Source organism: Aureococcus anophagefferens (genome assembly GCF_000186865.1).
Source record: "Aureococcus anophagefferens unplaced genomic scaffold AURANscaffold_21, whole genome shotgun sequence".
NCBI classification, from domain to species: Eukaryota; class Pelagophyceae; order Pelagomonadales; family Pelagomonadaceae; genus Aureococcus; species Aureococcus anophagefferens.
Window position 1 is genome coordinate 283,428 of NW_008705581.1, and position 23,221 is coordinate 306,648.

A 23,221-nucleotide genomic window follows, 5' to 3' on the forward strand; every position below is an offset into this window, starting at 1 on the left:
GTCGCTCTGAGGATCCCGCCGCGCGTACGCGCGTCCGGGGCGATTCGGGCGCGCGCGACTCGGCGCGCGCGCGTCGTTTGGGGAGGGACGGGCGCGGCGCGTCGTGCGCGGCGCCGCGTCCTCCAGCGCGCCCGGGACGCGCCCTCCGGCGGTGGCGAGGCCTGGCGGCGAGGCCGGCGGGAGCGGCGCGCTCGGCGCGCGCGCGGCATCGTCTTCGGCTGCGCGGCGTCCACAGAGTCCACAGCCAAGGGCGCCGCGCGCCGGCCGCGCGGCGTCGCAACCGAGGAACCGCGCGCGCCGCGCGCCGCGCCGCCGCGCCGGTGCCGCGGCACCATGTCGGGCACGCAGGACTGGCTCCTGAGCCGCTGCGAGGCCGAGGCGCGGTCGTCGAGCGGCCACCTCGTCGAGCTGCTGACGGTGCAGAGCGTCGTCGCCGAGTGCGTCGAGGACGTCGTCGAGGCCTTCCGCTGCAACGAGCTCGCCGCGGCGCGGCGCGAGGTCGAGGTCGTGCGGCTCGAGGCCGAGGTCGCGGCGGCGGAGCGCGACGCGGCGCTCGCGGAGCGGCGCGCGGCCGCGCGCGGCGGCGCGGCGACGGCGTTCGGCGCGCGCGCGTGCCTCCGCGGCGTCCTCGACGACGTCGCCAAGTGCCGCCTCGTCGCCCGCGTCGCCGAGGGCGAGCGGCTGAAGCTGAAGCGCGCCGAGGGCGAGGCGCGCAAGGTGCCCGCGCTCGAGCGCGAGGTCTCGCGGCTCGCGCGGGAATTGGAGGCCGCGCGGCGGCGCGAGGCGCGCGGCGGCCAGCTCAACGGGACCCTCGCGGCGCCGGAGAAGCGGGCGCCGCCGCGGCTGACCCTGGTGACGCTCGAGGACAAGCTCGTGCTCAAGGTCTTCTCGTTCCTCACGGCGTGGGGCGTCCTGGCGTCCGCGCAGGCGGACCGGGCGTTCTTCGCGCGCGTCGACAAGCTCTTCGGCATGGGCTCCGCCGTCGCGGGGAGGCTCAAGGCGGGCGGCAACAAGCGCGCGAACGGCCGGTCGCCGCCGCCGGGCGCCGCGGGGTCGCTGTCCGCGGAGACGGCGGCCGCGATCGCGTCGAAGTTGAACGCGGGCGAGATCAAGGGCATCATCGCGCTGGACCAGCGCGCGAAGCGCCTCGACGGCGAGTGCGCCATGCTCAAGGCCGAGAAGGAGGACCTCAAGGCCGCGCTCGAGGGCGCCGAGGGCGTCAAGGACTTCCTCGGCGCGAAGTTGCGCGACGCCGAGGAGACGCTCAAGGCGGCCTTCGAGGCCGACGAGACGCAGCGGAGCCAGCGGCGCAGCGACCAGGAGGTCATCAACTTCCTCGACGCGCGCGTCCGCGACCTCGAGGCCGAAAACGCGGGCCTCCGGGCGCGGCGGGATAGTGTCGAGGCGGACCTCGGCCGGGACCGCGACGCGGCCGTGAAGCAGCTCGCCCACGTCGTCGCGAGCCGCGACGCGGACCTGGACGAGCGCGACCGCGGCGACAAGGCGAACCGCGAGCAGAAGCGGCTCCTCGTGAAGGAGGTCAAGGCGCTCCGCGCGCAGCTCGCCGCGGTGCACCGCGCGGCCGCGCGGCGCGTCTAACGCTTCCCGCTCCAATTAGGACGGCGCGCGCCGCAAGAACCGCCTCACGCGTCGAACTGGCGGAAGACGGCGAACGCGGGGACGCGCTTCGCCGCGGCGAACGCGTCGAGCGCGTCGAAGAAGCCCGTGAGCTCGCGGCAGCACTCGAGCATCTGCTCGATGTCGTTGTCGTCGGCGATCTTGCAGCGCACGAGCTTGCGCGTGTCCGCCGCGAGCGCCGCGAGCCGCGCGGCCGCGTCCGCGGGGAGCCCGAGCTTCGCCTGTGCCGAATTCAACCACTGGTTTGGGTGGTCCTGACCAAACTTCAGAATTCTCTAGCTCGGTCAAATCGAAGTCGATTCGGCTGATTTTTGGACGAATCGATTGCTCTCGTCGAGTTCTCGAAGCAACGCCGAAGATGTTGCGTCGAAACTGTCGCGTGCGCTCACATTGAAGTCGAGTTGAAGATTTGAATTCGGCACAGAGCTTCGCGAGCTCGGCGTATTCCGCGACGTTCGACGCGTGGGCCTGTTCGAGCGTCGACGTCTCCTCGCCGTAGGGGAGGAGCATCTGGCTCAGCTTGCCCGTGCGCACGTTCATGCGCTTCGCGAGGACCTTGAGCTGGTTCACGTACTCCGCGCCGTCGCGCGCCTGGGCGGGGAAAGCGTGCGACGTTCCCAACTTTGGAGGCTCCTCTCTCGGTCATGTTCCGCTCGTTTCGGCTCATGTTTGGACGGGCGATGATCTCTCGGAGCGCCCTCGAAGCGTGGATCCTTTCTTTGGAACGATCGCGCGCGGCACACTCACGTCGCAGCGAACTCGAATCACCCTGTTCCCGCGCCGGTCGCGCGCGGCGAGCGCCGTCCGCGCGAGCGCGGCCGCGTCGGGGAGCTTCGGGTTCCGCAGGAGGTACGCGGCCGTGCCCCAGCGGTCCTCGAGGGCCTTGGCGTCGGACCCGAAGTCCGGCGGCGCCTCCGCGACGCCGCGCATCGTCGGCGCCGACGCCTCGGCCGGCGGCGCGGCCGCGTCGAACGAGGGGAAGCCGCCGAGGTCGTCGGGCGACGTCGGGGCCGACGCGGGGGGGCTCGAGCTCGACGCCTGGTCGCCGGCCTTGGACTTGGAGCTCCGCCGCTTCCCGCGCAGGCGCTCGAGCTTCGCGCGGCGCGCGGCCTCGGTGGCGCTCGGCGCGTCGTCGGAGCCGGCCATGGGCGCACCCGGCGCGTCGCGCGTCGGTAGGCGCGCGCCGGTGTCGCCGACGGCGGCGCGGGCGGGCGCGGTCGGCCGCGGCGAGAGGTAGAACGCCGGCGCGAACGCCAGGTTGGACGGGCTGCGCTTGAATGCGGAGCGCGGTTTACAGTGAGCTGCCCATTGACGGCAACGTCAGCAACGTGCACATCGCACTTCGTCAGACACACGATGGAGTGGCTCCCAGGGCTGCCCATCCGTTAGCAAGGGTCGCCGGTCCATTCCCCCGCCTCCCACCACCGAGGCTGTGTGCTGCCCCCCGGCCGACCGATGGCGTGCCGCGTCGCCGGGCTGCCGCGGCGCGCCCTCGCGCGGCGCGGCCCGGCACTCCGGCGCCGCGGCAGCGGCTGGCAGCGCGCGCCGCCGCTCCTGACGGAGCGCAGCGACATCCGCTGGACGACGCGCAAGGACCGCCGCGGCGAGGAGCGGCGCGTGGGCGTGGGCGGCCGCGTGCCCGCGCGGCCGACGATCGACGAGGTAAGAGCGATGCCGCGGTTCATCTACGAGTACAGCAACGAGATGCTCTTCTTCGCCGCGCGCGGCGTCCTGTGGTCGTGACGAGTTTCGAGAGATGTTGGGTGGGAAAACAGTGAGAAATCGTCACCGTCGTGCTTGGTAGGCCGCGCGCGACCCCGACGCGCACGACGTGCACCAGGAGCGCCTCATCCGGGAGATCATGGTCGTCGACGACGTCGACTACGAGCGCGCCGCGGAGGCCATGCGCGAGATCTTCCGCGTCAACCTGGTCCAGAGCCGCTACCTCATGGCGCCGTTCCACGCGGGGCTCGGCCTCTGCGCCGTCTCCGCCGTGGGCTGCGTCCCCCTGGTCTTCGACCACACGGCGGCGACGCTCTTCGCGGACTTCGTGGGCAGCACGCCCGAGGCGCCCCTCGCGCGCGGCGCGTCGAACGCGGACGTCGGCACGTGGACGTGGGCGTGGATGGAGCCGATGATCGGCACGGCGTCCTTCTCGATCCTGTGCCTCCAGCTCCTGCGGTCGGCGATGATGAACCTGGCCTACCGGCCCCTCTACACGTCCGTGCTGTCCTGGCGCGCGAACGCGCTCGCGGACGCGTTCCCGCAGTACGACCGGCCCATCGTCAAGGACTTCGGCCGGTCCCAGCCCATGCGCGACCTCGAGCTCGGCCCGGGCTTCCGGCCCTACCTCTACGACCGCGTCGACCGCGACGACGAGCAGCGCGCGGACGCCGCCTAACCTTAACGAAGAGCCTAGAAGGGGAGCTTGAACTCGAAGCCGCCGCCGCCGGACGACGCGCCGAGCTCCGCGACGGCGGCCTTGGCGGCCTCGACGTGCTTCTCCGGGTTGAGCTGGCCGTTGAAGACCATCTGCACCGTGCCCGCCTTGTCGACGACGTAGGTCTCGCGGCCGCCGAGGAAGCCGAAGAAGTCCTTGGGGATGCCGATCTCGTCGCGGATCGCGTCGCCCGCGTCGACGTAGAACGACTGCGCGTACTTGTCGGAGAAGCCGTCCTTCACGCCCGCGTCGTTGCGCACGCCGACGACCTTGACGCCGGAGAAGTCGCCCATGGACGCGTCGAAGCCCTCGGCCTGCTTCGTGCACGACGGCGCCTCGTCGGCGCCGTAGAAGTAGATGACGCTGTTGGAACCGGCGCAGCCGAGCTTCGACAGCGACGCCGACGGGAACTTGTCGCCCACGGCGATGGACATGCTCACCGGCGCGCGCAGCGCGCCGGCGACGCCGAGGCAGAGGGCGAGGAGGGCTGCGCGGACGGCCATGGTTTTTTGCTGGAGCTGCGAGGCCGGGGATGCGCGGTGTGAGTCGAGCACGAGCGTCTGAGCTGGAGGAGCGGAGCTGCGGCAAGGACTTCATCATCCGTGACTTCATAAAGTTGAGGTTAACCGTTCTCCATCGTCCACCACGACCCGGCCACGTCCGGCTCCGGCACGACGACGAGGTCGCGGCGCGCCGCGAGTAGGGCCCGGAGCTCCGCGTTGGGCCGCTCGTAGAAGCGCGCGAGCGCCGCGCGCGTCGCCGCCGTAAGCGCCGTCGCGCCGCGCTCCGCGTACGCGCCGCGGTTGTTCACCTTCTCGGCCGCGTCCGGCGCCGCCGGCGGGCCGGCGAAGGCGGGCCGCGGCGCGAGCCCGAACGCCGCGAGGAAGGCCGCCCGGTCCGCGAAGTAGTACTCCGACTGGACGACCGCGACGCGGCCCGGGAACGCGTCGACCCAGCGCCGCACCTGATTCAACGTCGCTTCAACGTGAGTGTTCCGCGCGCGCGTTTTGGGGGAAAAAAAAGCATCCACGCTTCGAGACTGTTCCGAGAGATGATCGCTCGTCCAAAAAGCGGCCGAAACGAGCGGAAAACGGCCGAGAGAGGAGCCTTTTGGGAAGTTCGCGCCCGTCCCCGCGCGGCGCGCCGCGAGCGGCGCGTAGACGGACGTGAGGACGAAGTTGACGAAGACGGGGCAGGGCGGGATCTTCGCCGGCCGCCGCGGCGGGCACTTCTTCCGCGCGCAGGGCCGCGGCGCCGCGGACGGCGGCGGCGACACGTAGTTCCGCCACGCCTCGAAGGGCCCCGCGGTCCGCTGCTTGTCGCCGACGAGCGCCTCGCACGTCGCCCTGTCCAGGGCCCGGCCGGCCCAGCGCGGGTAGTCGCGGAGGAGCAGGGAGAAGACCTCGGCGCCGCCGGGGCCGAAGAGCCGCGGCACGGAGACGTTCCGCGCGAAGACGACCTTGCGGCCCTTGACGACCTCGTAGACGGAATCGCGGCGCATCGCGTCGAGGTAGGCGAGGTCCGCGAGTACGTGGGGCTCCAGCGCCGCGCCGAGCTCGTCGCCGATGGGCCGCGACCGCCAGTGGGCGAAGAGGCTCGCGAGGCGGGCGACGGGCTCGCGGAGCAACAGCGCGACGGCGCTGTTCGGCGACAGCGCGGACAGGCGCGCGGCCGCGTCCTCGCCGTTGACCCAGCCCCAGAGATAGTTGGGCGTCGCGTCCATCCAGAGCGCGCCGCGCACGGCGTAGCGCCTGTAGCAGTCGCGGTGGGACGCGGCGTCGCCGCCGCGGTAGAGGCAGCCCAGCTCCTTGGACCGGGCGACGCAGAGGTCGCGGACCTTGGGCGAGCTCGACGGGTCCTCGCACTCGAACTTTTGCTTCGAGGCGAAGCCGTGCCGCAGGAGCAGCTCGAAGGCGTCGGACGTGCCGCCCTTGTCCGCGCCGGCGATCACGAGCGGCGGCAGGGCCGACGCGTCGACGGCGAGCGTCGCGTTGCGCGGCGCCGCGGCGCCGGCGGCGCGCGCCAGCGCCAGCGCGAACGCGAGGCGCATGCGCTACGCGCGGGATCGTTGGGCAGCCCGGCGCAGCCCATAATCATCTCCCATATGGTTCAGAGCTGGCCCGCGGCTCGCGGCGCCCCGCCGTCTGCGGGCGCCCGCCGCGGACGCCCCCGAGTCGAACCTCGCCGAGCTCCGGGCGAGCGGCGAGTGCGCGCCCTTCCAACACCCACCCCATTTAACGACAAGCTCAGTCGACGTGCTCCTCGGGCCGGTCCGCCTTGCGATGGACGAGCGCGTCGAGGCAGACCTGCGCGCGCGGAGCGGCGCGATGCGGTCGCGCGGAGCGGCGCGGCGCGCGCGCGCGCTGCGTCCCTCCCGGCGCGGGCGCCGCGCGAGCAGCCCCGCGAAGACCAATGGCGGGAGTCCGTAGAGCGCCGCGGCCTCCGTTCTGTGGCGGTGGTAGGGGAATTTGTGGCGCTTCAGGAAGAGCCGCAGCAGCGCGCACCAGAGGCCCGAGCCGACGGCGAGGCACGCCGCGAAGGCCCAGCGCTCGCCGCCCTCGGCGCCCTCGAGGGCGCCGCCCCGGCCCCGCCGCTTCGACCGGGCCTTGGCCGGCGGCGTCGCCGGGCAGGCGTTGAGGCCGGGCACGTTCGGCGACTCCGTCTGGTCGCTGAGCCGGTGGCTGCTCACAGGCGTAAGCGCCGCGGCGCGGCGGCCGAGGAGGGCCATGACGGGCTGCCAAGTCTAAAGTGCATCATTCGAAATCCGGGGTCCCGCCTCCCGGCGTCGGCCCGTGCGCGCGAACGCGGTCGTCCCTATTTCGGAAAAACGGTCAGTACCGGCGGGTACGTCTAAGGAAGGCCCCAGCAAACTCTCACGCCCAACGGTGAGGGTGTTGCAGCGATCGGATGGCGTTCGTCCGATCCCTAGAGGAAATCCAGCCCAAAACCGACCCTTACGCGACGACATACGAGTCATTTTCGGCGCTCTAAAGGGCCGCGCGCACGTCGCCATGACCATACGCGACGGTCTGGCCAAAAAGACCGCGCGACGGCAGCGTTTTCTCGTCGGCGAAAAAAACGCGTCTCGGGCACCGAAAACGACCCCGAAACCGTCGGCGTGTCGCGGGACGTCGACGGGTCCCAGGGTCGTGCGCTTCGCGTCGCAGGTGTTGTGGTAGTCAAGGGCGGCCTCCGCAGCAGCCAGAGATCGTTGGAACCGCCGTCATCGATGCGAACTCGCCCGCCAGCGTCTCGCTGCGCGCTTTGAGCGCCAGTCCGCGGTCGAAATACGTGCGTCGGGACGATGTTCGACGTCGCGCCCCGTCCGCAGTACCTTCGTGGACCCTCCGAAGCGCTCGCAGCAGCCGCCGTAGTCGCGCGCGGCGCGGAAGGCGGTCCCGTCGACCGACCTCCACTGGTTTGCACTGCGGAGCGCACGGGCTGGTTTCGCGACGCGTTCGGGTTCCCGCGCCTCGATACGCTGCACACGCACTCTCAGTAGGGTCCTCTCGCGGCCTGCAAAGTTTCCCAAATAGGGACGGCCGCGTTCGCGCGCACGGGCCATCGCAAAAACCGCCACTGCGAGGCGGGACCCCGGCTATTCGAACGTGCAGCGAATCGTGCAGTCGGATCGCCACGCTGGCGCCCATCTGAGCTCTGCCATAAAGCTCGCGCCACGCGCCTCGTCGAACCATGCGCGTCTCGAGCCTCGCCCTCGTCACGCTCCCCGCGGTGCACTCGCTGACGCGCGGCGCCTTCACGCGCCTCACGCCGACGGCGCTCCTCGGCGGCCTCCTCGGCGGCAACGCCGACAAGTACCCCGGCGCCATCATGGGCGACGAGGCCATCATGGCGCCCAAGGCCCACGGCACGTCGGCGACGCCCGTGCAGCAGGACCTGCGCTGGAAGTGCTCCGTCGAGACGGCGGACAAGATCTGCAACTTCAACCGCCACTACGCGGAGTACGCGGGCTACTGGGAGCGCGAGACGTCGTTCCTGCCCGACCTCAAGGCCGCGGGCGGCAACGACGCCAAGGAGATCACGTTCTACGACTCGAACACGGGCAACCCGCTCTTCACGGCGCCCCGGGGCCGCAGCTGGGAGGAGTTCGTCGCCGAGTCGCGGTCCCACGGCTGGCCGTCGTTCCGCGACGAGGAGACGAACTGGGACTACGTCCGCGTGCTCCCCGACGGCGAGTCCGTCTCCGTCGACGGCACGCACCTCGGCCACAACCTGCCGGACTCCAAGGGCAACCGCTACTGCATCAACCTCGTGTCCGTCGCGGGCAAGCCCAAGGGCAAGGGCGACCTCTAGGCGCGCGGCCGTAAGCTTCTAGCGCAAGCTCGAGCCGCCTCGAGACCTCAGTGCCGCGCGGCGCGCTTCTTGGGCTCGAGGAGGATGTTGGGGAAGAGGGAGAGCTCGGTCTTCTTCGCCGGCGGCGGCGCGAGGCGCACCTCCGCGACGGCCCGGGCGATGTCCGCGGCCTCCTTGGCCGCGAGGAAGGCGGCGTCGAAGCGGGGCGCGCGCTTGGACCGGTCGCCCCAGCCGCGGAAGAGGGGCCGCTTCTTCGACTTGCGGCTCGCGGGCCGCTCCGCGCGGCGGACCTCGCCCTCGGGCAACGGCGGCCGCGGGCCGACCCAGGTCTTGTCGAGCTGGAGCCGCGCGGAGAGGTCCGGCGTGCCCGGCGCGTCGTCGCCCGCGCTCTCCGCCGGGTCGTAGGCGTCGCCCTTCTCGAGGAGCACGTTGAGCTCGTCGAGGTTCACGAAGCCGCTGCGGTCCGTGTCGAGGGCGTCGACGAGGTGCATGATGCCCTCGTCGTTGAGCTCGAAGACGGAGACCTTGAGGTTGTGGCGGATGACGTCGTGGAACTCCTGGACGCTGAGCTGGCCGTCGCCGTTGAGGTCGATGTGCTCGAAGACGGCCTCGCGCACCGTGCGGTTGCTCGGCCCGAGCCAGGGCTTGGCCTTGTCGACGTGCTCGACGTGCTCCGCGACGTGCTTCCAGACGTACTCCTGGATGGACAGCGCCTTGAGCCGCGTGCAGATCATGTGCAAAATCGCGTGCGACACGCCCCCCAAACCGAGCGCCGGGTCCTCCTCGCGCCGGCCGAACTGCTCGGCGCCGCGCGCCCGCGACGCCCGCAGGCACTCGGACCCGGCCGCGGTCTTCGCGTGGCCGCCGTGGTGGAAGTCGAACTTCGTCTCCCCCTCGTTGACGTAGTCGACGAGCGCGTCGACGTCGATGGCGTCGCGGCCGTCCTTGTCCAGCTCCAGGAACAGCATCATGACGTCCTCGTCGGGCAGCTGCTGCACGGTCAGCCGCAGGTGGATGCGCACGCCCCGGAGCATGTCGCGCGCCGCCTGGGCAGGAAAAGGGTGCGAAATTCCCAACTTCAAAGGCTCCTATCTCGGTCGTTTTCCGCTCGTTTCGGCTGATTTTTGGACGAGCGATCATCTCTCGGAGCGCTCTCGAAGCGTGGGTGCTGTTTCCGAAACGTGCGCGCGCGGAACACTCACGTTGAAGCGACGTTGAATCACCCTTTTCCTGCCCTGCGCGCCGCGATGCGGACGGCCGACCCGCGCGGCCCGTGCTGCCCCGCGAACTTCAGGAAGACCTGGTGGGGCGTCGAGCCCATGAAGGCCGCGCGGAAGTGGCGCCGGATCTCCGCGTGCTGCGCCTCGCTGAGGCGGTGGCGGCCCCGGGGCATGACGCGCGCCATGCCCCGGTGGTCCACGCGGCCCTCCTTGTTCTCCACGTCGCGCATGCGCCCGGGCGACATGGGCCCGCCGGCGCCCGTCGGCGGGGCGGCGCGTACGGCGACGCGAAACGCCGGGGCGAGGAAACGGCGACCGCGGGCGGACGCGACGTTAGGCGCCGCTCTCTGAGAGTGGACGTGCCGTTTCAGCCTCTGTTCGTGCATGTATCTCGTGTTTGAGGGCAATGTTGCTGCGATGTTGCATTGCTCTCCGCCGAGCTCGAGAGGCTCGCGGTGCGGCCTACCTCCTCGTCGTCGCCACTCGAGAGTTGCAGCTCCGCGAAACGCTCGAGAGTCGTGCACACCGTCGATGCGCTTCCAGGCGCGCCGGCTGCTCACGACGATGTCGTCCTTCGGCGGCGGCGGCGGCGCGCGGTCCAAGGTCACGGGCCTGGCGCCGGGCCCCTTCGGCGTCGGCGTCACGACGGTCCAGTTCGAGGACCGGAGCCGCGACGACGGCGGCGCCTGCCGCAAGCTCCAGACGGAGATCTGGTACCCCGCGGCGCCGGCGTCGGGGCCTCCGAACCGCTACCGCGACTTCCTCGGCGCCGCGACGCCCGAGATTATAGCCGCCGCGGAGAGGCCCGACGCCATCGGCGGCTACGCCGAGGGCCTCACGATCGCGGCGCTCGACGCGTCGTGGCCCCAATCGGCCATGCGCGACGCGCCGCCGCTGCCGACGGCCGCGCCCTGGCCCGCGGTCGTCTTCAGCCACGGAAGCGGCGCGTTCCGCGCGTCCTACGCCTTCTGGACGGAGTTCCTCGCGAGCCACGGCTACGTCGTCGCCGCCTGCGACCACCCGGGCAGCGCGCGCTTCACGCTCAACGACGGCGCGGTCGTGACGCCCGGCGGCCCGCGGTCGAAGCGGGCGCGCATGGAGCGCGACCGCGTCGCGGACGTCTTCGCGGTCCTCGACGGCCTCGAGGGCCTCGCGCGGACGGACAGCCGCTTCGCGGGCCGAGTGGACGCGCGGAACGCGGCGGTGACGGGCATGTCCTTTGGCGGGTGGACGGCGGCGGCCGCGCTCGAGCGCGGCGACGCGCGCGTCAAGGCGGGCGTCCTCATGTGCCCGTCGCTCGCGTCGTCCGACGGCGGCGCGCTCGCCGCGGGCCACGGCGCGACGGCGCCGGCGCTCGTCGTGATCGGCGCCGAGGACACGGTCATCGGCGAGGAGGGCAACGCGGCCGCGCGGCGCTACGCCGCCGACCACGGCGGGCCCGCGGCGCTGCTCGAGATCGTCCGCGGCGGCCACGTGTCCTTCACGTCCTGCGAGCTCTACAATCCGACCTACGGCAACGGCATCGGCCCGTCGAAGTCGCTGACGACGCCGGGCGCGACCTACGAGCCCCTGCCCATCGCGGACCAGCACGCGGTCGTCAACTCCTACGGCCTCGCCTTCCTCAACGCGCGCCTCAAGCCGCCGGGCCACGCGCTCCGCGAGCAGGCCGGCGACGTCTACGGCGCCGCCTACCTCGAGCGGAACCACTTCAACGACGCCGAGGTCAAGTACACCGAGGTCAAGTGCGACATCCTCTAGTTCGCGGACCCGTCCTAAACTCAGCCCGGAAGCTCGCGCTCCACGGGTGCCAGGCGCCACTGGCGAGACCGAGGCTGATCGAGCACCCTCCAAGAGCCTTCCAGGGAGACGTCCGGGCGTCGGCGGCGCCGTCCACGGGGCCGGTCTCCCTGACGCGTCACGTGACGCGTCTCTAGACGTGGCGAGGCGCGGGCGCGAAAGTTGTGTAGCCGCGGCCTCTCACTCTCTCTCTCTAGTGCATTAGACGAGCTAGCCCGCCGGCGCGCCTCCTTGGGCCGGCGCGGGCGCTGGGGCCCTCTCAAAGAACTCCGGCTCTCACGATGGTCCGGGCGCCGTGATCGCCGTCCTTTCCCCCCCCTCCCCTCCCACCGAGCACCGGCGCGCCCGTCGACGCGTCCTGCGCGTTACTAACGGACGCCGCATCCCTCGCCGTGCGCTGCTACAGTAGAAGTAGAGCCCGTGCGAATGGGAGATCGCCTGCTTAAGGCCATCTCGATCGCAATTCTTGACGTCGCGGATGCCTCGTGGGGACCGCGGCACGGCCCGCCCCACGCCGCTGTATACGACATGCACCTCGTCGATGCGCGCGCTGGCGCCCATGGCCTCGGCGGCGTCTGGCTATGGCTGCATCGTCCAGGAAACCACGAGGCGCTCATGTTTCCTTCCTCCGAGGCCAAGTTGCCGAGGCACCTTGAGGCGCTTGCAGATCGCTTGCATCTCATGGAGCTTTGTGCCAAAAACCGGAGTGAAAAACCAGAGGCTGTGGCGTCGTCGTCGTGCCTCTTTCCGGCTCGCCTCCCAGCGCGCCTCCCAACCCCCCGACCATGCGCGACGACGACGAGGATGCGTCGCCGGCGTCGGCGAAGGACTCGCGGCGGTCGCGGACGCTGCGCCAGCAGCTCACGGCGAGCCCCATGAGCTGGGGCCGGTCCGGCAAGCGAAGCGACGGCGGCAGCGAGTACGACTCGCCCGCGTCGCCGCCGGGCCCGCCCGAGGGCGACGACGACTCGGCCGTGAGCTGCTCGACGCCCGTGGCGCTCGCGTGCAAGGGCGGCGGCGGCCGCGTCGTCGACCCCGCCGACCCCGACGTGCTCTACTTCGGCGACGAGCTCCGGCTCTGGGCCGTGTCCGAGTACGCCGTCGCGCGGCAGGCGCGGGACGGGTCGTCGAACAACGCGGACCTCGGCGGCTACGTCGGCGTCTACTTCAAGGGCCGCAAGCGGCGCGCGCGGACCGGGGCGGGAAGAGGGCGCGACGCGCCCGACTTCAAAGGCTCCGAGCTCGGTCGCTTTCCACTCGTTCTGGCTGATTTTTGGACGAGCGATCATCGCTCGGAACGGTCCCGACGCGCGGATGCTCTCTTTGGAACGCGCGCGCGCGGAACACGCACGTCGAAGCCGAATCGCCCTGTTCCCGCCCAGGCGCGGACGGGGCAGCAGCCGCTCGCGTGCGTGCCGCCCGTCGGCGACGACGCGCCGGGCGACTTCGTCGAGGCGGCGTTTCGGGTCGTGGACCCCCGGGGGCTCAAGGCCGAGAGCCACGCGGTGAAGATCGGCGACGAGGTGCTCCTCGTGGACCGCGACAACCACGCGTGGAACACGTCGACGAGCGGCGTCGTCGGCTACCTCGCGCCGCGGCTCCGGGGCGAGCGCGGCGAGACGCGCGTCAAGTTCAGCCGCGACATCTCCCAGTTCCTCCGGGGGTCCGCGGCCCTCGACGAGAGCGCCAAACCGCCGCCGCAGCGGCCGCCGGTCCGCTACGGCGACAGCCTCTGGCTCGTCACGTGCCCGCCCTCCGCGGGCGACGCGAGCCACCCCGGCGGCGGGCGCCGGCGGCGCAAGGAGCACGTCCTGACGAACTTCAAGAAGGACACGTCCGCGCTCCTCGGCGGCTACCTCACCATCGACCCGCGCGGCTTCCCGCTCCAGTTCTCGCTCGAGCGGCCGCCGCCGGCGCTCGAGTCCGTCGTCGTCGGCAGCGACCACCACTACCGCGTCGGCTGGGGCCAGACCGTGCCCTTCAGCCGCGCGTCGACCGTGAGCCTGTCGCTGTCGTCGGGCGCGTCCGCGGCGTGCGACCTGCACGAATTGGAAGGGGACCGCAAGTGGCTCCCGCTCCGCGCGCCGCCGCGCGCGCTCAAGCACCGCGCGAGCTCGCCGTCCCTGGCCAACGCGCGGGGCCCGCCGACGGGCGCCGTGCTCCTCGAGGTCCGCGACCGCCGCGTCGAGGCCGCCGACGACGACGACGGCGACGACGCCGCCGCCGCGCCGCCGGACGACGCGCCGCCGCCGCCGCCGGCCATGGAGCCCTACGAGCCCCTCGTGCTCTGCGCCGCGGCGCGTTTCGCGGCGCAGGCGCTCCTCGCCGCGCCGGCCGCGCGCGCGGCCGCCGCGGCCGCGGCGCCCGCCGCGGCCGTCGCCGCCGCGCTCGCGGCGCCGCCGCGGCTCGTCGGCGCCGTCGCCGGCGCGGGCGCGGTCGCCGGCGCGCTCGTCGCCGCGCTCCTCGGCGCCGCCGCCGCCGACGCGGCGCTCCTCGGCGCCGCGGCCGGCGTCTTTTTCCTGGCGTCGCGCGCGCCGCAGGCCGACGCGGCCCGGGGCCCGCGGCGCCTGCTGCGGAGCCTGAGCGGCGCCGCGCGGCGGCCCAAGACGCTCAGCGGCGAGCTCGCCATCCTCCAGTGGTCCCCCGAGGGCGACGACGCCCTCCTGTCCGTCGCGACGCCGGCCGGCGGCTTCGGCGCGAAGCGGCGGTCCGGGCGGGAAAAGAGAGCGACATGCCCAACGTCAAAGGCTCCGATCTCGGCCGTTTTCCACTCGTTTCGGCTGACTTTTGGACGAGCGATCATTTCTTGGAACGGTCTCGACGCGTGGATGCTTGTTCCGGAACGCGCGCGCGCGGACCACTCACGTTGAAGCGACGTTGAATCTCTCTGTTCCCGCCCAGGCGGCGGTCCGGCGGCGCGCTCGCGGGCCTCGGCGAGGCCGCGACGGCGGCGGAGCGCGGCGCCGTCGAGGAGCTGCGGCGGGTCGTCGCCGGGGACGCGTCCCACGGTCGCTGGCTCGAGGACGGCGAGCTCCTGCGCTTCGTCCGCGCGCGGAAGACGCTCGAGCAGCGAAGCGACCTCTTCCGCGAGGCCGCGGACTGGCGGCGCCAGCGGCGGAACAAGGACGGCGCCTACGCCGAGTCGGCGCAGGGGTCCTTCGGCGGCGACGAGCAGGCCTGGGTCGACGGCGCGGCGCCGCCGCCGGACTGGTGGGCGTTCGCGACCGCGCGGAACCCGACCGCCGGTTCGGGGACGTCCCGACCGACCTTCGGAACGCTCGAGCTCGGTCGCGTCGACGTCGATTCGGCCGATTTTTGGATGAATCGATGGCGCTCCTCGAGTGCTCGAGGCGCATCCGAAGCGCTCGCGTCGACACGGTCGCCTGCGCGCCCGTTGAAGTCGGGTCGAAGATGCGACGCGCAGGTTCATGACCGAGAACCTGCCGTTCGAGCTCTTCGGCGCGGACGCGAACGGCATCCCCGTGACCTACATCGGCCTCGGCCGCATGGACCTGAGCGGCATCTGCCGCGAGGTGGGCATCGAGCGGCTGGAGCAGAAGATGATCATGCAGAACGACATGTTCATCGACATGGCGCGCGAGAAGACGCTCGCGCTGACCGCGGCCGCGGGCGAGCCCACGGTCACGCACGGCGGCGTCTTCGTCATCGACTGCGACGGCCTCGGGCGGCGCCACCTCGCCGAGGTGCGCATCTTCCGCCACGTCTCCGCGGCGCTCAAGGTCCTCCACCCGGAGCGGCAGCGGAAGACGTTCATCGTCCGCGCGCCGCGCATCTTCTCCATGGTCTGGAAGCTCATCAAGCCCATGCTCGACGCGCGCATCATCTCCAAGATCAACATCATCGGCGTCCACGACAGCCTCCAGCCCGTCATCGACGAGCTCGGCCCCGCGAACCTCCCGTCCATCTTCGGCGGCACCTACGACCTCAAGATCCAGCTCTCGGACAAGCTCGTCCCCGCCGGCGCCTTCGACGCGTTCAAGGCGAAGCGCGCGCCGTGAGCGGGGTCGCCCCGCGCGGCGCTGGTCGCGGCGGGGGCCCCGCGCGTTACGATGGAGATATGTCGAAATTGACAATGAGCTCACGGGCACGGCTGATAATGAACTTGAAAGAAATCTAAAAATCGCAACGGGAGATGAACCCGGCTCACTCCGCGGCCGCGGCGAAGGCGAAGCGGACCGCGTCGGCGTCGTCGTGGGCCTCGGCGAAGCCGTGGGCCTTGGCGAGGTCGCGGACCTTGCCGTCGAAGGTCCGCTTCTCCTGGTCCGTGAGCGGGACGACGAGGCGCGCCTTCTCCGCCGTCACGGCCGCGCCGGGCTTGAGCGCGGCGCGGAACGCGGGCGACTCGAGGAGCTGGGCGGCGTTGACGGAGAGGTAGGCCGCGTCGACGCTCCCCGGCGCCAGCCTGGCCAGCGCGGCGTCCGCGGGGCCCGCGAGCGGCGCGAAGACGACGCCGTCGAGCGACTCGACGATGTGCTCCGCGTGCGCGACGGCGTCGCGGTCCTTGAGCGCGCCGAGGCCCGAGAAGATGTCGCCGGGCCGCGTCATGGCGTAGGGCGCGCCCGTCTCGATGGCGAAGAGGTAGCTCAGCACGTTGTAGACCGCGACCTCCGTCGCGTTGTGCTTCCGCTGCTCCGTCGCGTGGCCCTTGTCGGCGATCTCCAGGAGGGCGTCGACGTGGGGGCCGGCGTCGCAGGCGACGCCGAGGCCCGCGAAGGGGCCGACGGCCATGTCGCCCCAGTAGCCGCGGACCTCCTTCTTCCGCCCGCGGTCCTTGCCGTGCTTCAGGTGGCCCTCGACGAACGTCGCGAGGGTCCGGTTCGGCCGCGCGTAGGTCTGGTCGCCGAACTCGAAGGCGACGCCCGTGCGGCGCCAGTGGCGGTACTGCTTGAGGTGGACGAGGTCGCCGCCCGCCTGCGACCCGAGGCCTTTGCGGTAGTCCCAGTCGAAGCTACCGTCCGCGGCGTCGTAGCGCTTGCCGAGGTGCGCGCGCACGCGCCGGTCCCAGAGGTCGGCGATGTCGAAGGGCGCGCTCGACGCGCGCCAGGCCTGGAGGCCCGCGGCGAGGACGTCGCGGTCGCGGAACTTGAGGCGGCCGAGGTCCGCGACGTCCGCGAGGTCGCACGCCTGGGCAGCAAAAGAGAGATTCAACGTCGCTTCAACGTAAGTGTCCCGCGCGCGCGCGAGTGGAAAACGGCCGAGAAAGGAGCCTTTGAAGTTGGGAATTTCGCTCCCTTTTGCTGCCCTGTCGCACGCGTCGCCGCCGCTCGCCAAATCCAAAAGCTCGGCGGCGAGGCGCGACACGTAGGTCTCCGTGCGCTCCTGGACGAGGGCGTTGCCGAAGAGCTCGAGCCAGACGGCCGCGCGCTGCCGCAGCGGCAGCTCCCAGTCGAAGGCGACGCGGAGGAGCAGGAGGTGGCGCGCGACGAGCTCCACCGAATTCTCGTGGACGAGGAAGGTCACGGGCGCCTTGGCGCCGCCGCGGAGGCGCCGCGCCGCGATCGTCTTCAGGACGTGGCGCACGTCGCCGGGCGACGCGAGGAGCACCGTGGCGCCGCCGCCCGCCGCCGGCGGCGGGTCCAGCAGGTCCCGCGCGGGCGAGAAGCCCCAGAGCGCGTGCTGGCCCAGGGCGTCGGACCGCGACGACGTGTTCCAGACGAGCCGCTCCGTGTCCCGCAGGCTCGTCTGCGCCGCCATCGACGCGTTCGCCGGCGCTGGGGGCCGGTTTATCGTGGGCGGCCGCTGTACAGCCGCGCTGCCCGGTCGACGGTGTCGTCTGCGTTGACGTCACGGCCGCGGGCCCGATCGACGTCTGGACCCACTGGCACGCCATACGGCTTACCCGTACTCCGGGAACCGGGCCCGTAGGATCTCGTCGACGCGCACCGCGAGCCGGATCGACGCCGCGGGGTACCGGGAGACGAGCCCCGCGTTGGCCCGGTCGCGCCTCGCGGCGAACGCGGCGTCGCCGGCGTCCGTCGGGAGCCCGGAGAAGAGGTGGCGCGCGTAGTCGAGCACGGAGAGCTCGTAGTGGTCCGCGGCTTCGGCCGCGGCGCCGCGCTCGGCGCCGCCGTAGCGCGCCGCGACGTACGAGGCGACGAGCCGCGCCTCGCCGCCGCCGTCGAGCGCCGCCGGGTCGACGCTGTGGATCAGGTGGAAGGCGACCTACCAAGCTGGTTGTTTTCCCACCCCAAATCTCTCGAAAAACCGTCACGGCCACAGGACGCCGAAGGCGACGTCCTGCATGCCGACGCCGACGCCGACCCACTGGAAGTCGACGAGCGCGCCGTCGCCTGGCCAGGACAAGGGTGATTCAACGTCGCTTCAACGTGAGTGTTCCGCGCGTGCGCGTTCCAAAAAAACATCTACGCTTCGAGACCGTTCCGAGAGATGATCGCTCGTCCAAGAATTAGCCAAAACGAGTGGAAAACGGCCGAGATATGAGCCTTTGAAGTTGGGAATTTCGCTCTCTTGTCCTGCCCTGGCCGTCGCCCGTGAACATGTTCATCGCCTTGGCGTCGCCGTGCACGAGCGTCGCGCGGTCGCCCGCCGCGGCGCGCTCGAGGGCCGCGGCGACGGCCGGCGCGGCGCGCGCGAGGCGCGCCGCGAGGCCGTCGAAGCGCGCGGGCCGGAGCGCGGGCGCGACGGGCCTGAAAGCGGCGAGGTACGCGGGCCAGCGCTCGACCGCCGCCGCGAGCGCGGCCGGGCCGCCGCGGAGCCGCCAGGACCAGGTGCCCGCGGACGCGTGGAGCCGCGCGCGCGCGCGCGCGACGACGCGGCGGTCCGCGCCGGCGCGGTGGAACGCCGCGAGGAGCCGCAGCCCTGCCGCGGCGCGGGCCTCGTCGTGGGGCGAACGCTGCGCGCCCGGGCAGCGCCGGAGCACGAAGAGCGCGCCGCCGCCGGCGGCGACGCGGTCCTCGACGACGAGCGCCTCGCAGACCGGCGCGCCGCGACCGCGCAGCTCGGCGGCGAACTCCGCGTAGAAGGTCGCCTCCACCTCGTTCGAGCGTCGGTCGGTCGCGTCCGCGCTCGCGACCTTCTTCAGGTAGAGCGCGTGCTCGGCGCCGGCGCGCGTCGTGGCGACGAGCGCCGCCGACGTCGACTGGGGCCACGCGAGCACCGTGCCGGGCACGACCCGCACGTCCGCCACGTCGTCGCAAAGGGCTGCCCCGATGCGCTCGCGGAGGTCGATGCCGTCGAAGCGGAGCGCGCGCGCGTCCTCCTCCTGCATGGCGGCCATGGTCACGCGCTCACGCGTCGGCGCGGGGGGCAGCAAGGAAGCCGTCATGCAGGCGTTGAGCAGGGTCGCCATCGCATTTTTGTAACTGCATTGTTTGTGCATCTTTTTGCGGAATCATCAGCTTGGCAAGCGCTTGGAAGCGAGATGGCGGCCATGCCAGCTCTCGTCGGCGCCGACGGCCGCGTTTGCGTCGACGTGCCATCGCTGGAACGACTCATACGGGCCGAGGACCCGAAGAGCGCGCGCTGCCAGGACGCCTTGTTCATTCTGGGCTACTACCATCAGCGGGGTTCCCAGGGCCTCGCCAAGGACGACGCGCGCGCCTGCGACTACTGGCGCCGCGCCGAGGGCCACGCGCGCGCCTCCTACTGCCTCGGCAACGCGCACGCCTACGGCGTCGGCGTCGACCAGGACGACGCCCGGGCCGCGTCGTACTACGAAGTCGCGGCCGCCGCGGGCGTGCCCGAGGCGCAGAGCAACCTCGGCCTGTTCTACGCCCAGGGCCGCGGCGTCGCGAAGAACCCCGAGGCCGCGGCGACCAGCGCCCTCTTTCGAGAGATTTGACCGGGAAAACGACGAAACGTCGTCATCGACGCGCTCGGTAGGCGGCGACGTGGGCGAAGAAGGCCGCGGACCAAGGCGTGCCGCAGAGCCAGTACTCCATCGCCATCATGCTGGCGCGCGGCGACGGCATCAAACAGGACTTCGCCAAAGCCGGCGTCCTGCGGCGGTCATATTTTTGAGAGATTTCGACCGGGAAACCGAAAGTTCCCGGTAGGCCAAAGCGGCCTACTACTACGACAAGGCCGCGAGCCAGGGCGACGCCAACGCCATGTGCAACTTGGCCACGATGCACAGCCGCGGCATCGGCGTCGCCCGGGACGACGCGAAGGCGACGGCGCTCCTCCGCCGCGCCGCCGACGCGGGCCACCGCGACGGCGCCGCGATGCTCGGCAGCCGCTACCTGACGGGCGCCGGCTGCGCCCAGGACTACGGCGAGGCCGTGAAGTGGCTGCGAATCGCTGCGGATAAGGGCAGCGCCGACGCCCAGTTCAATCTGGGCCTGTCCTACCACCTCGGCAACGGCGTCGCCAAGGACCCGGCGCTCGCCCTCGACTGGATCAAGAAAGCCGCGCGCCAGGGCCACGACCGCGCGATCGCGCTCCTGCAAAATAAAGCGTAACAGAACCGCTACCCGAGCTGCTTCACGAGCGCCGGGTCGCAGCGGAGCGCGCGCGCGGCCCGGGGCGGCCGCGCCCAGTCGGCCGCGAGCACCGCGTCCGCGAAGAGGCCGCCGTCGAGCGGCGACGGCGCCCAGCCGCCGCGGAAGCGGCCCGGCGCGTCGCGGACGATCGTGAAGGGCAGCGCGAGGGGCGCGAGGCTCGCGTTGCGCGCGACGAGGCTCCGCGTGAGCGCGCAGCACGCGCAGCCCTCGCGGTCCGCCTCGGGCCGGCGCCGCGCGGTCCGCTCCCGCTTTGGGTCCGGCGCCGCGAGGTCGGCGAAGTAGGCCCCCAGGAAGCGCCGCGGCACGACGGCGACCTGGTCGTCGACGCGCGCGGTCCGCGGACCCGCGCACGCGCCGAGGCGGCACCGCGCGAACCGCGTCGTCGACCGCGCCTGTGTGGATTCCAACCACTGGTTTGGGGGGTCCCCACCAAACTTCAGAACTCTCTATCTCGGTCAATCGAGGTCGATTCGGCTGATTTTTGGACGAATCGATTGCTCTCGTGGACTTCTCGAAGCACAGCGAAAGAGTCTGGTCCAAATCGTTCGATTACACGCACATTGAACTCGGGTTGAATATTTGGAATCTACACAGGACCCTTCGAGCTTCCACTGCATCTCCGCGGACACCGCCTGCTCGCACCTCGAATCTTCGACCCGACTTCAACGCGCGCGTAGTCGACCGTTTCGACGCGAGCGCTGCTGCCGTGCGTCGAGCGCTCGACGAGAGCCATCGATTCGTCCAAACATCGGCCGCATCGACGTCGACGTGGCCGCGCGAGAGACTTCGTCCCCGAACCGGCGGTCGATCGCCGCGCGGGACGCCGCGTCCGCGGAGAACGCGCCCTCGAAGACCCAGCAGCGCATGCGCGAGTGGATGGCGTGGGGCGGGAGGGTCGCCAGCGGCGGGAACGGGCCGTACCAAAAGACGTCGAAGCGCGACTTGACCGCCCAATTGTAGTCGCCGCGTCGTCGCATGCGCGCGCCGCACGTCGCGAGCATGCCGTACTGGTCCAAGGCGCCCGCGACGTCCGCCGCGACGTCGAGGGACACCGGCGCGTAGACGGCGGCGAGGCGGGCCCGGTCCGCGTCGCTCGGCGCGCCGCTGACGACGAGGAAGGCGTCGACGGTCGAGGCCTCGGCGCGCAGGGCGGCGACGAAGCGTTCCTGGGACCGCCGGACGCGCTCGTGGGCGAAGGTCCGGAGCTGGCCCGTGACGCAGAGCGCGACGTCCTGGGCGGCGGCGCACGCGAGGACCGCCGCGGCGGCGGCGCGCATGCTCCAGGGTCTTTTTTGCCTGAGAGCACGTCGCTGATTTCAAAGCGGACGCTAGCAACATTTTGGACTCCCAGGAGGATTGCACTAGATCTCCGTCATGTTTTTGCGTCGCCGAAGCACAATGCTTAAGCCCCGAGGGCCGTCCGGGCGGCGACGTCCGCGGCGTCCGTGCGGACGGCGTCCGTCCGGACGGCGCCCGCCTCCACCGGCGGCGCCTTCGCCGCGCCCCGGGCCGCGGCCTTGGGCGCGGCGAGGGCGCCGAACGACGAGGTCACGGACTTGGACAGGGACTCGAAGAGGTCCTGCCGGTCCTGCTTGCCGAGCTGACCGAGGACGACCATCGCGAGCGCGGCGGCGAACGTCGACGACATGAGGACGATGAGGATGTACGTGAACGCGTCGCTGGCGAAGGCGGCGTCGCGCTGCCCGACGTGGGCCGTGGCGAAGACCATGAGCGCGTAGAAGAAGACGATGACGAGCTCCGTCTGCGCGATCTCGGAGACGAGGTCGTCGTCGTCCTCGATGTAGGGCTCGTAGAACGTGAACACGCGGTGCGAGACGATCGTCGCGAGGAGGCCGATGGCGATCTGGGAGATAGTGCCGGCCCGGAACATGCTGAGGACGCCCGTGAGGAAGATGCGCCGCAGGATCTCGTAGACGATGAAGAGGTAGCACCGCGGCTCGTACTCCTCGAAGAGGAACTCGACGTGCGCGAGCGCCGGGTCGCCGTCGCGGATCTCGAGCTTCCCCATCTGCTGGAGCCGCACGCGATGCATCGCGACGGCGCTGTCGATGACGTTGGAGCTCGCTGGCGCGTCGCGCCCCTCGTCCGCCAGCGGCGGGTTCACGCGCGCGCGCAGCCTCCAGAGCGCGACGGCGAAGCCCAGCGGGACGCCGACGGGGTAGACGAAGATCGCGACGACGGCGTAGGGCATCCACGCCCGCTTCCAGCTGTTCGACGTGCACGCGATCATCGGATCGATCTGCAGGATGGAGATGTCGTCGCCGTAGCCGCCCTCGTAGTCGAGGCACGCGAAGTATCGCAGGCAGTAGGACGACGTCGAAGGCACGAGCACGTAGAGCGCGAACAATGACCAGTACCACGCGGCGTCGACGACCCCGGGCCGCTGTTCGCGCGCCACGCACGAGCAGCGCAGCGCCGCGGCGGCCGCGATCGCGACGAGGACGACCGGTGGGATGAGCGTCACGAAGACGAGCTTGTCGAAGTAGCGGAAGCTCCCGAAGCACTCCGGCTTCGCGAAGCTGATGAGGCTCAGGTTCACGAACGAAAAGAGCTTGAGCATGCGGTCGAAGGCGGCCGGGAACCGCACCTGGGGCAGCGTCCACGTGATGCTCGTGACAATCTGGTACGTCGCGATGACGATCTTGAGCTTCGTCACGGCGCCCCGCTTGGCGGCCGCCTCGCCTTGCCCGTCGAGGCACGCGCCCGGCCCCCGCTGGACCGCCGCCTCCCACTCGACCGCGTCGATCACGCCGTCCCCGGACGGGTCCAAGACGTGGAGTGCGACGTCGATGCGGCCGGGTTGCAGCAGGAGCCGGAGGTTGTCGTCGCCGCACGTGCGGAGGAACTCGACGACCTCGTCGTTGCCCGCGACGGCCTCGGCGATCTCCATCCTCGTCAGCGTACCGCTGCCGTCCGCGTCGATCATGTCGAAGCACCGCCGCGCCGCGCTCAGAAACGCGGTCTCCGCCTCCTCGAGCGCCTCGTTCGCGGCGGACTCTTCGACGTCGACGACGACGGACTTTTTGGCCTGAACAGGCTCGTCTTGTTCCTCCATTTTCTCCGTGGCGATGTCCTCGGGCGCCTCGCCCTTGACGACCTCGCGGAAGACGTTCACGGCGTTCGTCCAGACCTCGGAGAGGCCGAACCGGCGCACGACCACGCCCACCACGCTGAGGAGCAGGAGCGCGGCCAGGATCGTCCCGACGATGTTCGATCCCGTCGCCTTGATCTTGTCGCCGCAGTCTTCGCAGCGGTTTTTAACGGCGTCGTAGAAGAAGTGTGCCTCGCAGGAGCCGCACAGCGGGCCC

General features: G+C 71.5%; 6 protein-coding genes across 6 annotated transcripts; 4 read left to right on the plus strand and 2 right to left on the minus strand.

The window, feature by feature from the left end:
- Positions 1-333: 333 nt before the first annotated feature.
- On the plus strand, positions 334-1,599 carry AURANDRAFT_66289 (expressed protein; the record flags this gene model as incomplete). The annotated part of the gene is made up of 1 exon (XM_009041429.1): positions 334-1,599. The coding sequence occupies one exon, from the start codon at positions 334-336 to the stop codon at positions 1,597-1,599; it is 1,266 nt and encodes a 421-aa protein (XP_009039677.1).
- A 605-nt stretch (positions 1,600-2,204) lies between these two features.
- AURANDRAFT_66290 (hypothetical protein) lies at positions 2,205-9,797 on the minus strand (the record flags this gene model as incomplete). Its single annotated transcript, XM_009041509.1, has 9 exons — positions 2,205-2,229; positions 2,492-2,905; positions 4,073-4,565; positions 4,706-5,042; positions 5,241-6,131; positions 6,489-6,812; positions 8,533-9,243; positions 9,367-9,438; positions 9,648-9,797. 9 exons carry the CDS (start codon positions 9,795-9,797, stop codon positions 2,205-2,207), a joined length of 3,417 nt encoding a protein of 1,138 aa, XP_009039757.1.
- A 379-nt stretch (positions 9,798-10,176) lies between these two features.
- On the plus strand, positions 10,177-11,370 carry AURANDRAFT_66291 (expressed protein; the record flags this gene model as incomplete). Its single annotated transcript, XM_009041430.1, has 1 exon — positions 10,177-11,370. One exon carries the CDS (start codon positions 10,177-10,179, stop codon positions 11,368-11,370), a length of 1,194 nt encoding a protein of 397 aa, XP_009039678.1.
- An 824-nt stretch (positions 11,371-12,194) lies between these two features.
- AURANDRAFT_66292 (hypothetical protein) lies at positions 12,195-15,428 on the plus strand (the record flags this gene model as incomplete). The annotated part of the gene is made up of 4 exons (XM_009041431.1): positions 12,195-12,668; positions 12,792-14,116; positions 14,311-14,619; positions 14,834-15,428. 4 exons carry the CDS (start codon positions 12,195-12,197, stop codon positions 15,426-15,428), a joined length of 2,703 nt encoding a protein of 900 aa, XP_009039679.1.
- A 1,799-nt stretch (positions 15,429-17,227) lies between these two features.
- Positions 17,228-18,766, minus strand: AURANDRAFT_72201 (hypothetical protein; the record flags this gene model as incomplete). The annotated part of the gene is made up of 3 exons (XM_009041508.1): positions 17,228-17,592; positions 17,653-17,720; positions 17,848-18,766. 3 exons carry the CDS (start codon positions 18,737-18,739, stop codon positions 17,266-17,268), a joined length of 1,287 nt encoding a protein of 428 aa, XP_009039756.1.
- A 243-nt stretch (positions 18,767-19,009) lies between these two features.
- Positions 19,010-19,814, plus strand: AURANDRAFT_5022 (hypothetical protein; the record flags this gene model as incomplete). The annotated part of the gene is made up of 2 exons (XM_009041399.1): positions 19,010-19,177; positions 19,446-19,814. Coding segments are annotated over 2 exons (537 nt in total), but the record flags the coding sequence as incomplete, so codon positions are not given.
- Between the last annotated feature and the right edge of the window lie 3,407 nt (positions 19,815-23,221).